General features: G+C 48.6%; 1 protein-coding gene across 2 annotated transcripts in view; it reads right to left on the bottom strand.

Annotated features, from left to right (window-relative positions):
- The window catches only part of LRRC75A (leucine rich repeat containing 75A), a 167,191-nt gene that overhangs the window by 108,534 nt on the left and 45,167 nt on the right, over positions 1–13,490 (bottom strand). For both annotated transcript variants that reach the window (XM_090025613.1, XM_090025614.1), the window contains exon 2: positions 5,926–6,054. In XM_090025613.1, the coding sequence (XP_089881739.1) occupies positions 5,926–6,054 (129 nt within the window). The remainder of the gene's footprint in view (positions 1–5,925; positions 6,055–13,490) is intronic.

Here is a 13,490-nt window from a genome sequence, read left to right as displayed (position 1 = left end):
TAATTTCAGACCAACAACAGCTAGGTGCAATCTTTCCACCTCTGGGGAGTGAGAGAGGCAGAACTGGTCATGCTCCATGCAACTGAGCTCTACAGACTTCGCCTCCCTTTCTTCTCCCCTCATCTGGGAAATGGGGAGGCAGTAACACACCTGAGCTCAGCAGAGGGTACAGATGGAGAGAGGTCATCAGGGCCACACATCCATGACATCCTCAGGGCAGAGTTGGCAGACAAAAGGGCCAAAAGTTACTGGGGAACTCTTTGCTCCTTGACTGCCAGCTCAAGTGGTTTGCTCGCAACCAATGTAAAATAAGTCCGTGCAAAAGGAGCATGGACTGGTTGCTCAGTGGAAGCACATCTACGCTGAACAAGAACCATTCTGATTAGCACTAAATAGCAGTGCAGGAAGACTGAGGATGAGATGGGCCAGGAGGACTAATTGCCTCTCTTAGCTCAGGCTGAGGCATGCCAGGATGGGTGGCAAATACAGCCTCCACCTACATGGTGCCTATTCTATGGATAGTTTCCAGAGTTAACCGTCTAGCAGTTTTCTTCAGCACTGGGAATGAAAAAGAGTTAAAGAAAAACAAGCTACCCAGAAGCCAGTGCCCGAGAGGAAGCAAATAGTGATTGTTAGTCGTTATCTTCCCTAGAATCAGCATAGGAAAACTACCACCGGGAGCCTCTCTCATGTAAGACACCCTCTCATGTTGCAACCTGCACACGTGTACTAAAGTGCACTACAATAACGAGCATCAGACAATAAACACTGATGGTGGCTCCTATTTGTACAGCTCAGCACAATTATCACGTACAACAACCACAATGTACGCATACATGTGCCACTGGGATAAATCTACTTCAGGTCTGACACTTATCTCAATGTTTAAATCTGGAGCTGCTTCATTAATTCCATGGGAATTACTATCCATGGGACTATGATCACGGAGAACAGGACCTGGGCCTTATGAGGAGCTGGTAGCAAGGCAAGAGGGATTTGGGCTTGCCAGAGTTATACATCCTAAACAAATCCTGGCTCCTTATTCCAAACACTCCCAGATTTTGCAAAAGTTTTATTGTAGGAGCCAAATTTCAAGTTGCCACAACTCTGGTACTTTAGGAAAAGCTGGGGCTGGAACGTAGATCAGAAGTATGCAGCTGAAGCTCATCTACAGCCCCCACACAAGTAAGATGGCATCTATAGGAAAACTTGCCCAAATAAAATCTGGACTCGGCCTCACTCAACTCATTCCAGCTTCATGCAACATAAATTAAAAGCTCTTACACTGCTGCTGTTTTGAATTTATTCTCCTGGACTAAACACATGCTGATCTATGGAAGACACTACAAAGCCTGGGCCAGCTTTTTCACGTACGGGAGGATGCGTTTGCTCAGAGTGCAGCACCGCTATTAAAAACATGCATTTGAGCTCAGACAGCTTACATGCCAGAAGGTCACCCTTAAGTTAGAGCTGTTATAAATAGACCCTGACCAGAAAGGATAACAGTCTGTTAACTAAAAGCCAGGAGTGGACTAAAGCAAAAAAGCAGTCAGCAGGGATAAAGAAAGCAAGAGGCCCCAGTCCCTCTTTGGGGTTGTCATTACTGTCAAAAAACTAGGGAAAAATCATTCAAGATATGTACCCCCTCATTAGAGACATGTACCCCATAAAGGCTGAAAGCCTTCAGGATAATGAAGTGAATCAGGCCCTTCCACATCCTTTCAGCTTCATAGTACATAAAGGCCTTCCCAAAATGAGTGATCACTTGGATGTGGTTGCATGGATTTCCAGGATTTCACTCCTCTCTGTTCTCATGTCTCCTAACTACCAAAAAGGTAGACTGCAGGACCGATATTTAAAATGCCCGTGCTGGCATCCAAATTAGGCCAGCGGTGCAGAGCGCCTGCCAAGGTCATCATAGAGAAGAGGCTGGCTGGATCATGCAGCAGAGGCAGGCGGCCTCTTTGAAAACAGGAAAGAAATGGACATTTAGGACCAAGCAGAGTCAAATTGCCTCTTGCAAGAAGTCAAAAGACTACAAGGACAGGTCAAAGCATGGGCAAGGAGTAAGGGAGTTGGTCACCATTCAGGTCCTTGCTCTACTAGACTAGCGGTTCAGCCTTGCTCCATTCACTTAGCTAGGCTGCGCCTGCTTCCTCATCTCTAGAAGACAGATAATATCACCAGTCTCAGAGAAGCAGAAGCCCAGCTCCAGGTTGCGAACAGCTTTGAGCACCTCAGAGGGGATGCGTGAAAAAGAAAGGTATGTTTAATTGTTAGGATTCTTACAGTCTCTGTTAACAGGGAGACATGGACCACCAGCAAGTGGACAATGCGTGTGCTAAGCATGAGCTGTCAGCAGGACTTACCTATTCTAGGTATAAAGTGCTTCTGTATTGCACCAATATAACAATATTGCCTAGAACAAATTCCCTTTTTGACACAATCCCAGTGCTAGGGGACCTTGCACATATTTCAGGCCAGCAATTTATTGCATTAAGCTGTGCTGGCTTTAGGCCTTGTGTGCAGCAGCAGCCACTGATTCCTATTTGTGGAGGGTGCTTTTGTGTGTAGGTTCAAGGACCATTCACTGCTCACCCTCCTGGAGAAAATGAGGAACAAGCCATGCCACAGAAACCACAAGCCACATCATGTCACAAGCCAGGAACAAGACACGTCACAAGCTCAGGTGACAACTTCAGCACCATGACAGCCCTCTGCTTTGAACAAGTGACTATTAAAATAGGTTCCTCTGGTTTCATGTCTAACTGGGGATGGGGGGAAACGCCACTCTCTACAGCAGCAGTTTTCAAACTGTGGGGCACACCCCTGGGGGGGGTGAAGGAATACTGGGGGGGGGCACATTGCAAAGGGGCACGAGCAAGAAGTTTGCAAGGACCTAGTGCTGCTACAGCCTCGCAGGGTGATGCAGGGGCAGCCTGGGCAGGCTCCACCAGCGGGCTGCTGCACCTCCAGGAGCTCAGTGTGGTGGGCACACAGCCTAGAGTCACAGCGGGGCCAAGGCAGGAGGCACTGGAGCCACGGTAGGTGGAGGCCACCCCGCCAAGCTGAGTAGAGCCAGACAACGGCGGCTGCTAGGATGAGGGGTGTCCTGTGCCTGGCTGCGCTGTTCCTCTGGGGTGAGGGGAGCTGGGGGGCGCAAACAAAATTGTAACACAAAGCTCAAAAACATTGAAAACTACTGCTCTATGGAAAAAGCACTGGTACCATCACAGCTGTTTGCATCACTGCTGCCGATTCAGCTCCATCAGTCAACAGATCAAAAATGCAGGCCTTCCTCTGTGCAGAACAGCTTGTTCCCTTTGAACCAGAGATCTAAACATGTATTTGTACTAATTGCATAAACGGCTACCCTTAATTTGCCAGCCCTTTAAAGGCTGCATTATATCCTTTTTACTTTGAGCAGGGGTCGCACAGGGATGAAGCAATTTCTTACATATGGCCTTACATGGGTGTCAAGATTGCTTGGGGGAAGCCTCATTAGCAGCCCATACTCAGGGCTCAGGCAATCCTGTGTTCAGAAGCAAGCTAAGAGCTAAGTGTCATATAAATGCTGCTTGTAAACACATCAAAGCTGCTCTGGGAAACCTCCCCGACTTCCCAGCGTCTGTATGAGCACTAGGATTCTCCTTGTGGAACCTCTTTCAGCATTTCAACCCACCCCCAGCTGCAAACTGGTGGTACTGGTAGTGCAGCCAAAGCTCCAGCAATGGAAGCACAATGTTCCCTAACCCCTGTTCAGAGCCACTCAGCGCGACAGCGGCTCTGAATCCACTGTGGGCTGCAGGAGGCTTCTGAAAAGCTCCTGCACAGAAGCCAGGAATGGTGGCTATCATTGCAGGAGGACAGCCACAGTGACTTCTGAACTTGGTCTGTGCTAAAATCCAACCCATGCTGCCCCTTCGGAGAAAAAAAATCTTTAATTGAAAAAAAAAAAAAAAGATGCAATTCCTTCATTGTTATATAACAATATAGGTTATTATTAACACTCAAGGGAAATTATTGCGACAACAGGTGATGTTAGCCTGAATGTGTCCTTCATAAGCTTTCACAGGGAACCTGGGATACCCCCTGAATCCTCTTTGCATTACAGCAGCCCTGGGTAGCCTCGCTGCAGATTGACTTAGTAAGAGACGGCCCCTGTGCAGAATACTTTACAGTCACAGTAGTAAACCTAATGTCTGGAGAGAAAGCAGAGGCGCAGGGATCAAGGTCATTTTCAGAAACCTAATGCAATTAAGTTGTCAATGAAAGCTGTCCTTAACCATCCAGCTCTAGGATCCACTACAAAATTGTACAAGGGATGCGTGCCACTTTGTGGAAGAAAGCAGCCTTGATCCACCAAACACATCCCACTCCATTTATCCTTACACCTCTCCTCTTAGGCAAGGGGATATATTATTGCATCCATTTTACATATGTAAAACTGAGGCACAAAGATGTGGAACTGGGGATCTTGAAGAGTCTGGTATTTAACACCTGCCTACATCAATGCAATTAATAGAACCAAACAACACTGATATAATCCCAGCAATTAATTAAATAAAGAAACCCTTGGGAGAGAAAACCACTTGCTAGGTCAGAGCAGCTTGCAATCCCAACAAGAAGAAACATTCAATGTATTTTATTCGCCATCTAAGAGACCCAGGTTCAGGATTTCAAAAGCGTTTGATGCCCTGCAACAATCACTGATCCTAGGGTGCCGAGGCCTTCTCAGTGTCCTGTTGTCCAAGCAGGAGACAAGCCCCTGGGAGAAGCCAGTCAGGGAGTGCAAGCCATTGATGTAGAGGTTTTGTCTTTAATGAGGCTTGTGATAAAAGCGCCAGGCACTAACGCACAAATGCTCTGAAGGCAGAGAGGGATCCAAGCCAAAGGGAACATTTGTCTGAAAGCACCTTGCTTCCTAATTCTTCAGGGCAGCTCATTTGATGAACTTTAGTTCAAGCACCTCCACCACCATTGTGAAGTGTGGGGATGCTGGTGCACAAGACATGGGAGGCTGCTGAGCGCAGTATCTACCACACTCCACCAGACTTGATTAATTGAGCGTGCTCTAATGCGCTGTAATTGCAGCACATCGGAGCAGCCTCCGCACTCACGTATAGGCACCCCAAAAGTGCAAGACAAAGCAGGGAATATTAGGAGGGTTCCTGCCATAATTGCACCTGACCTAAGGACACCCCTGCCTTGCTGATGCATCTCTTTGAATGATATAGGGTCCCATTTCAGAACTTGACCTCCAGATCAGCAAGGGGACATGCTTCCTTCAAGGACAGGATAAAATCACAGAACAGGAACAGCAAGCAAATCCCTGTTTTGCCAGCACTGCTCAATCACACCACCACACCACACATGAGTGTGCAGCCCAGGCAAGTCCTTCCAGTTGCTGTGGCTCCAGGCTCTCAGTACTGTCAGCTTTCATCTTAACAGGCCAAAACACTTGCAAAGACAGAGTACATTCTCAGCTGCCTCCCCCCTTCCTGGTATCCAAGTGTGGCAGCTGGGTACTCCCTCCCATTACAGGCCACAGGGGAAACCAAAAGGCACCACAGAAGTCAGAGAGACAAAAAGTTTAGGAAGTCATCCTAGTTCATCCCCTTCCAATGCAGAAATAGTCCTACAGTTTTAGTGATTTGCCAGAGCACCTGAAGAGAAAAGAAAACAGAAACAGGAACCATGCAGAAGGTAGGAGCAAAACACAGGTTAGGCACAGGGTTACAGGCCTGCTGGGAATATACTTCATCACCCCAATGGTCCAAACACATCCCCTCCACTCAAGCTTGCAATCACAGCACTGTGCATGCCACCGATCATTTATAACACGATGCAGTTTCCCAAAAGACAGATGTGAGCAGAACTCCCTTGGCCACATAATTAGAGCAGAAGCACCCAATGGGGACCTACCGGTTTGGGGCAGTGAATGTACCTAGCGAGGCTGATGATCAGGTCGTGGGTGATGGGGTCCACCAGGTTACGGAAGCTGGCATATCGGTACAGGACATCATCCAGCGAGGTCGACTCCATTCCTAAGTCCTGCAGAAACCGGGTTACAGAAACAAGGTCAGGCAGACAATGACCCACAACGGCAACAGTCTCTCTCTCCAAACTGACCTGTGTTGGTAGCCTCAGTACAGAAGCCAAGGACTAGAGACAAGTCCTCCCTATTCCCCCGATGTATGTGCTCAGTGCAGGGAAAGGGGGACGCTGGCATGGTGGGATGGCACAGCTTGCACTCCTGTGCTTTCCCTGTCCCAGAGAGAGGACACATGAGGCTTGAGGGCTGGCAACCTGGCACTTTTCACAAGTCCAAAATTCAGGGATTGAGCTACATGAAGGAAGTGGGTCTCTCCTTCCACCCACAGCAGAGCAACAGATAACTCCCCTGAAACTATCCACTACCCAGCAGAAGGCCGCGAGATGAGAATTTGGCTCAGCTTATTCCAAGACAGACCAAGTGGAGGGACTTTGGCACAAACCCCACAACTGTATTAACTACGCTAGTGCACTTACTGACTCTTCTGCTCCCTGGCCTCTATTAAATGGGTGGGGAGGGCTTAGATATACCAGACTGAGTCTGCTTCCAGCATTTTCTCTTCTTTTAATCACCTTTTGTTTCTCAAAAGCAACTCCCCCGGGGGGTTCCACGTCATCACTCTTAAATCAGCTGCAGACTACAGCAAGTTCCACCGCCAAAACAACTCCTCTTGCCTGGCTCCTGCTCTCCCACAGGAGTGAGCCTTTGAGAAAGTTTCCAGCACCCAGGCCACAAGGGACCTAGATACTTTCCCTAACTTGGGGACTGATTTCATGTGTGATAATACCTTCCCTGTAAACCAACAGTAATATTGCTGCCTATCCACCACTCTCTCTTGATCTTATCTTTTTTATACCAGGGTCTTCCTGAAAACATCCCCTTTTTGGGTTGTCTGATTTCCATCCAGACGTTTTTTTTGAAATCTGAACAAATGTCCAGGATGTTGTTCTGTTCTGCAGGGGTGTGTGGGGGGAGGGTGTTTGGAGGCAGGTCACATGCACGTGGCCAGCATGCAGCCAGGCAGGGCAGTGGGAGCAGTCCCAGCAGCTGGATGCAGGTAAGTCTGTGGGAGGCTGGGGGCAGCACAGCACAGGAGCCCAGTTTGGGGCAGGAGGTGCTACAAGCATCCCTTCCTCCTCCTCCTAGCCCATGCTGGGGCTGGACTTGCTCCACCACTACCTGCAAAAGCCAAAGCCACTGCTTTCCAGCCTGTTTGGGATGTGGGAGCTGGAAGGGGTGGGGTGCTGTGGGTCAGGAGTGAGGGGCACCAGCAGGGCTGGGGGCACAATGGGTGGGAAGTGAGGGGCACCGGGGGGTGGGGAACTATGGACCAGGACTGCAGGGCACTGGAAGCACCAAGGGGCTGTGGGTCAGGAGTGAGGGGCACCAGCTTGGCCTGGGGTGGGGGGGACGGACACGATGACTGTGGGTAGGGAGTGAGGGGCACTAGCAGGGGCAGGGGTCTGCAGGTCAGGAGCGAGGGACAGCAGCAGGGATAGAGGGCTGTGGGTTAGGGGAGAGGTGTCCCCATGACAGATGTCCTCTTTTTTGGAACTGCAAATATGGTAACCCTATTCTATATAGGGTTACCATATATATAAGCCGACCTTGCTGGGTAGAGACAAGCTCTTCTGCCCTGGATGTACAACTCCACAGAATCATAGAAAATGAGGGTTGAAAGGGACCTCAGGAGGTCATCTAGTCCAGCCCCCCACTCAAAGCATGACCAGCCCCAACTAGATCATCCCAGCCAAGGTTTTGTCTAGCCAGGTCTTAAAAACCTCTAAGGATGGAGCTTCCACCACCTCTCTGGGTAACCTCTTCCAGTGCTCTACTACATTCCTCATGACAGCATTTTTCCTAACATCCAACCTAAACTTCCCTGCTGCAACTTGAGATCATTGCTCTTTGTTCTGTCATCTGCTACCATTAAGAACAGTCCAGCTCCATCCTCTTTCCCACCACCCTTCAGATAGTTGAAGATTGCTATTAAATGCCCCCTTGAGTCTTCTCTTCTCCAGACTAAATAAACCCAGCTCCCTCACAAGTCATGTGCCCCAGCCTCCTGACCATTTTCATCACTTTCCTTTGGACTCTCTCCAATTTGTCCACATCCTTTCTGTAGTTGGGGGCCCAAAACTGGACGCAGTACTCTAGATGTGGCCTCACCAATGTTGAATACAAGAGAAGAATCATTTCCCTTGGTTATGCTGGCAGTGCTCCTACTAATGCAGCCCAGCATGCCATTAGCTTTCTTGGCAACAAGGGCACACTGTTGGCTCATATTCAGCATATTGTCCACTGTAACCCCCAGGTCCTTTTCTGCAGAGCTGCTGCCCAGCCAGTCAGCCCCCAGCCTGTACCGGTGCATGGGATTGTTCGGTCCTAAGTGCAGGACTTTGCGCTTGTCCTTGTTGAACTTTTGCATGGTGTAGCCTCGAGCTCCACTTAGGCCTGTAGATCCTAAAGGCGTCTCCCTCTGAGCAACACCCACGCCCCACACTTAGTAGAGTTGCGATGATGATCATTCCATGTAGGTCAACACACTTAGGATCACAAGCCCCCTCTACACAGCATGAGCACAAACACAACTGCCTTAGTGTTTGCCTCCTTCTCTATCACATCTTTCTGCAAGATAAGCACTTGGGTTTGGTCAAGAGAAGGCAATTCACCCAGGAGAACCTGGAACCCATCATTTAGAGGTTAATACTGTGTTTGTTAAGGAAGCTATCTGGCAAGTCATCACCCACCATGCTTTTTCAAGACAGCCACACTAATGCAGACACTTTTGTGTCAGTGGGTACCCGTGACAGCTTGTAGTTCACATCTTTTCCTGGGAAGTTGTAAGCCAGTTCAGACCCCCTGGCAGCTGACCCATTTGTAGACACCGAGCCGAGACAGAGAACAGCATGAGAGTCACAGACCGTAAGCTGCAAACCTGGCAAGGTACCTCCCCCTGCCCTAGAGAGAGAGCCAAGAGGGGCTCTCACAGGGAGCCAGGGTGAGATGCAGCCTCATGCAAAATCTCTACCGGGTGTCCTGAGAGCAGGGTGATGGATCGCTCCTAGGACACCCGGTAGAGATGTGAGCAGCGCAAGAGGATCGCTTCAGAGATGCCGAGAAATTCAGAAGGACCAAACAATCCGCATAAATGTCTGAGAACATGGCACAGCAGGCACTTTGAAAAAGGCCTGGATCTTCTGACTGCCCCTAATTACATCTGCAGCTGTGCCAGCTCAGATTAACGATCAGCCTGATCACCCACAGGCTTCAACGCACAAGTTGTGGCATTCCCATTAGTGTCAACACTGCGCAGGAAGTAGCCGACTTCCTGTTCCAATGGCCACTTGTTACAGGGAGAGGATCTCAGTTACCCATCTTCCCCCCCACCCCAGTCTCCTGGCTTCCAATGCTCTTCGCTGGGTGGAAGGGATCCGCGGTTTCCATATTAAATTCTGGGTTTGGTGGATTAAGCACCTTAAAGAAGGACTGGACTCTATAGGACATGGCGCCAGCATAACGTGCAGGGCAAGAATAACAATCTATAAGTCACTATACCAATAAAAAGGATGAAAGTTGAGTGCTGACTTCTATTATATGACCCATTTGGAAGGATCACACAATGCACTGCAATCAGTCATCCAGAAGCGATACACGAGGACCAATTCAGCTACCGCTAGAAATCACCCAGTGATGAAGCACAGCCCAGCAATGATGGCAGAGGGAGAAGGAATGAAGTTTTATTGGAGCAGAGATTCCCTACACTGGGTGCATACTGCTCTTGGAGAACACAGGTTTTGGTTTTCATTTGAAATGGGAAGTCAGGAAAGGCTAAACAAGCAACGACCAAACACACACTCTACAGCCCAGCAAGCCGACAGAGCGCCTGCAACTCAGCCAAGGTGAGAGAGCAGGCAGACGTTAGGAAAATTATGGTGGGTTCCAAAAACTTGTTTTAATAGGCTTCCCCTCCAAGAGCAAGTGAAGCATAAAACATTGGTACAGAAACACATCTTTAGCTCCAGATGCACAATCCTCTCCCATAAAAGTACTGGCAAAATTACAGCCCCTTTAGAATAATCTAACTCGAGACGGAGTCACCCTAGCATGGATCTAACTACCCAGTCCACCCACATGCTTGACAACAATGGGTACAAAAGTGCTCCCAATTGACTGCTCCTATTGTGGAAAATTCTGCTGCTCGATATCAGGGACGAGGGAGGGAAAAGAAAAAAAAAAAGCTGTCCTTGCATTCAGGCAGCCACCTTAACGAAGCAAACCACCCCTACTAGGCAGTCTCAGTATGTTTTACTGATACAATCACCCAGGGCAAAGCCCGCCCCAAGGCATGAGCTTTCAGACTAGATTGTAATAGCATGTCAATGCTGCTTAGTCCTCAGGCTGCCCCCCTGCACACAGGTGGAAATCCAGCCACAATGAGCTGCCTCCCCATCATACAGCAATTCAAGGCATAGAGGCAGCACCGTGTTCAGTGGTTGCTGATGCCGAGGGCAGGTGGAGGCACGTGACAAGACGGCTTCTCAGCAGAAAACAGCAAGAGGCTCGATCTGTCTAAGACTGGTGCAAAGGGTGGCTCTCTAGGGACCCACCATGACGTTCAAGCTTCAGCCACTGTATTTAGGCAGCATTAAAGAACAAACAAGGATTTTACTCCAAAGGCTGGAGGGCAACAGGAAAGAGGTGAGAGCTCTGGGCAAGAGGAACGCGAATAATACAGAAAAGAGATGTAAAGGGGAAACCACTCCATGTTTCTGGTCTCATGCCTCAGTGCAGTCAGTCACCCATCGATATCAAACACTGGAAGTGAAGACCCTGGGGCAGGCCCAGGGCAGGGTTGATCTGCTGAAAGTGAAACATAAAAGCTCTTTACGAGGTGCTAGTGCTACGAAGGGGCCTTCGGACACAGCAGCCATGGGAGAGCTCCAGTCCAGCTAAGGAAAAGAGTGAGATATTTAGGACAACCAGACACACAAAACCCTACTGAAATACCAAAAGCAAGCCAACTATGACTAATCTTTAGTCTTGGTTGCCACTAACGATTTAGCAGCTAATACAGGGATGTGAAACTCATCTGGCATCACAGGACAGATCCCTGGTGTGCAGCTAGCCTACAGGCTGAATGAATGGTCTAGTGCCAGGCCCTGTGGGCTGGATCCAGACTACGCCCCCCCTGCCCTTTGCAAGTCCTGTTGTTCGGTGGCCCTGCAGACTGAAAGCTGGAATCTTAAATGACTTATTTAAAAAGAAATGGATTTGTTTCCTTCCACTTTTTTTTGACAAGACACTAAACCGAGGAAGTTGGCAGTTATAAAAGGAACCGGTCTTGCATGGAGCTGCAGCCTCAAACAGGAAGCAGCAATGCAATGCTTCTGCAATTGGACTGTTTCCTATTTAATTTTAGGTGCACCATCAAGGCACCGGTAGAGTTAAGATGGCATTTTCACTATGAACACTCGATTCAGTAGGAAATGTTGACTCCAGGCTGAAATTTTGCACATACCACCTCAGCTGAGGATGCAAGGATTAGACTCTTAAGAAAAAAAAAGATGTCCAGTAGATTCTGTTAATTTAATGGCAGTACATAAAGATCACATTTAACCAGCCATGCCCCTACTGCTTATGATCTACACATAGCAATTATCCATCATATGGCCCCTGTCAAGTTGGAACTTTCAACAACATAATCAATTATATATATATATAAACGAGTCGGGGGGATCGGCAGGCATTGGGGAAGTCACTGTTTCCCCGAGCACCGCCAGGAGTGACCAGGAATAACAGTCACGAGCTGGCAGAGGGCAGGTTTAGGTTAGATATCAGGAGATGCTACTTCACGGTCAGGGTGGCTAGGGTCTGGAACCAGCTTCCAAGAGAAGTGGTGCTGGCCCCTACCCTAGGGGTCTTTAAGAGGAGGTTAGATGAACATCTTGCTGGGGTCATTTGACCCCAGTACTCTTTCCTGCCATGGCAGGGGGTCGGACTAGATGATCTGCTCAGGTCCCTTCCGAACCTAGAAACTATGAAACTATGAATCATTATAATCTCAGTACACAGATATCTAAGAAGACAGTGGTGGTTTTATACACTGTATTCCTTAGATACTGGGCTGTAATTCCTGGGCAAGCCCACTGAGGCTGCACTTCAGTTTTCACTTTTAATTAGAACTGAAAGGGCTCCAAACTCCTACTTTCAAGAGTCTGTTACAACTGTGCAGGCCCTAGAGCGATGTCCAGAGCCAGACAGACTCTTAAGCCTGGAATCTGACCCTGGAACTTCCTGACAGTAAAATAATTCAGTGCTGTGCCTTCTGGAGGACACAGCCATTGAGAGCGGGCCATGCTCTAGCATGGAGTCATGTCAAGCTATGCAGATCCTCAATGGGCTGCAAATCCTGTTTTTAACACGTGTTCTAGAACTTAAAACCACACGAATCCTACAGTTAGGATTGTGAGAGTGTCGGGTATTCTAGAAGGATAAGTACAGACAGTCAAAAAGCCTGAGGCTGAACTGATTCAGTCTTTGTAGGTTAGTCCAAGCTGCAAAGATTGAACCAATAAGCAAATGAACAGACATTCATTTTTAATTCAGGAAATGCCACCACATGTCTGCAGTGGCTCAAGCTAGAAGCTGGAGGACGCTAGAGCAAGGCTCTCGGGTATGTATCCAGCATAGGTTGTGTATTCACTTCCTCTTCCTGGTGCCCCCAAGGTCTCTGGGATGTGCAGTCCACAATCACAGCAGCATGACTCTACAGGGTTGCTCATCACTTCTTCCTGCTTCCAGGTGCCTCTGAGATTTCTAGTCCACAATCAGAGCCAGCAGTAAGTTTAGCAGGGCAGGGCAATTCTGTACTCAGGGGAAGGGAAGTTAAACCCTGCTCCTTTGCCCCAGACCTCAGCCAAGATTTGCCTGGGGGGGCCAATGAGCCAGCCCTTAATGCTCCAGCTAGGGAACAGACGAGCAGGGCAAGCCCTGCTCTCTGGAGCAGACAGCCCAACCCAGCCTGGGGCTGCAAAATGCTGGGATGCTAAGAGACTCTGATTTAACTTGAACCAGGAAGGGATCTGGGGCAGAAGTGTCATAAACCGGTTTGACCCAAATCAGTTTACTACATTCAACCAGGTTTATCTTAAACCAGCTTCAGCCCTATTGATCCTGGGCTGTTACTAAAGCAGAGGACTGTTACAATGTTCAAGGTCCATTTAGGAATCCAGTTAGAGGGAAGGAAAGAGAAAGATGGTTCTTCCAGTGGACAAAAGCTGCTCTCTCCAAGTGCTCCTTCTAGCTTTTTGTTTGCCCTTTTGGCTTGTGTTACTATACAGCTGAGGTCAATTTGCTTCTATCCTCTCTTTGGGGCATGGCACTGATTCCCCAGGAGTATGTAGTATAACTGCCCGCAGAGTCTCTTCCATTT

This window comes from Crocodylus siamensis, chromosome 13 (assembly GCF_052110815.1).
Source record: "Crocodylus siamensis isolate JL-2025a chromosome 13, ASM5211081v1, whole genome shotgun sequence".
NCBI lineage: Eukaryota > Metazoa > Chordata > Crocodylia > Crocodylidae > Crocodylus > Crocodylus siamensis.
The sequence above is the reverse complement of the archived record's forward strand: the minus strand, read 5'-3'. Positions and strand labels throughout refer to the sequence as shown.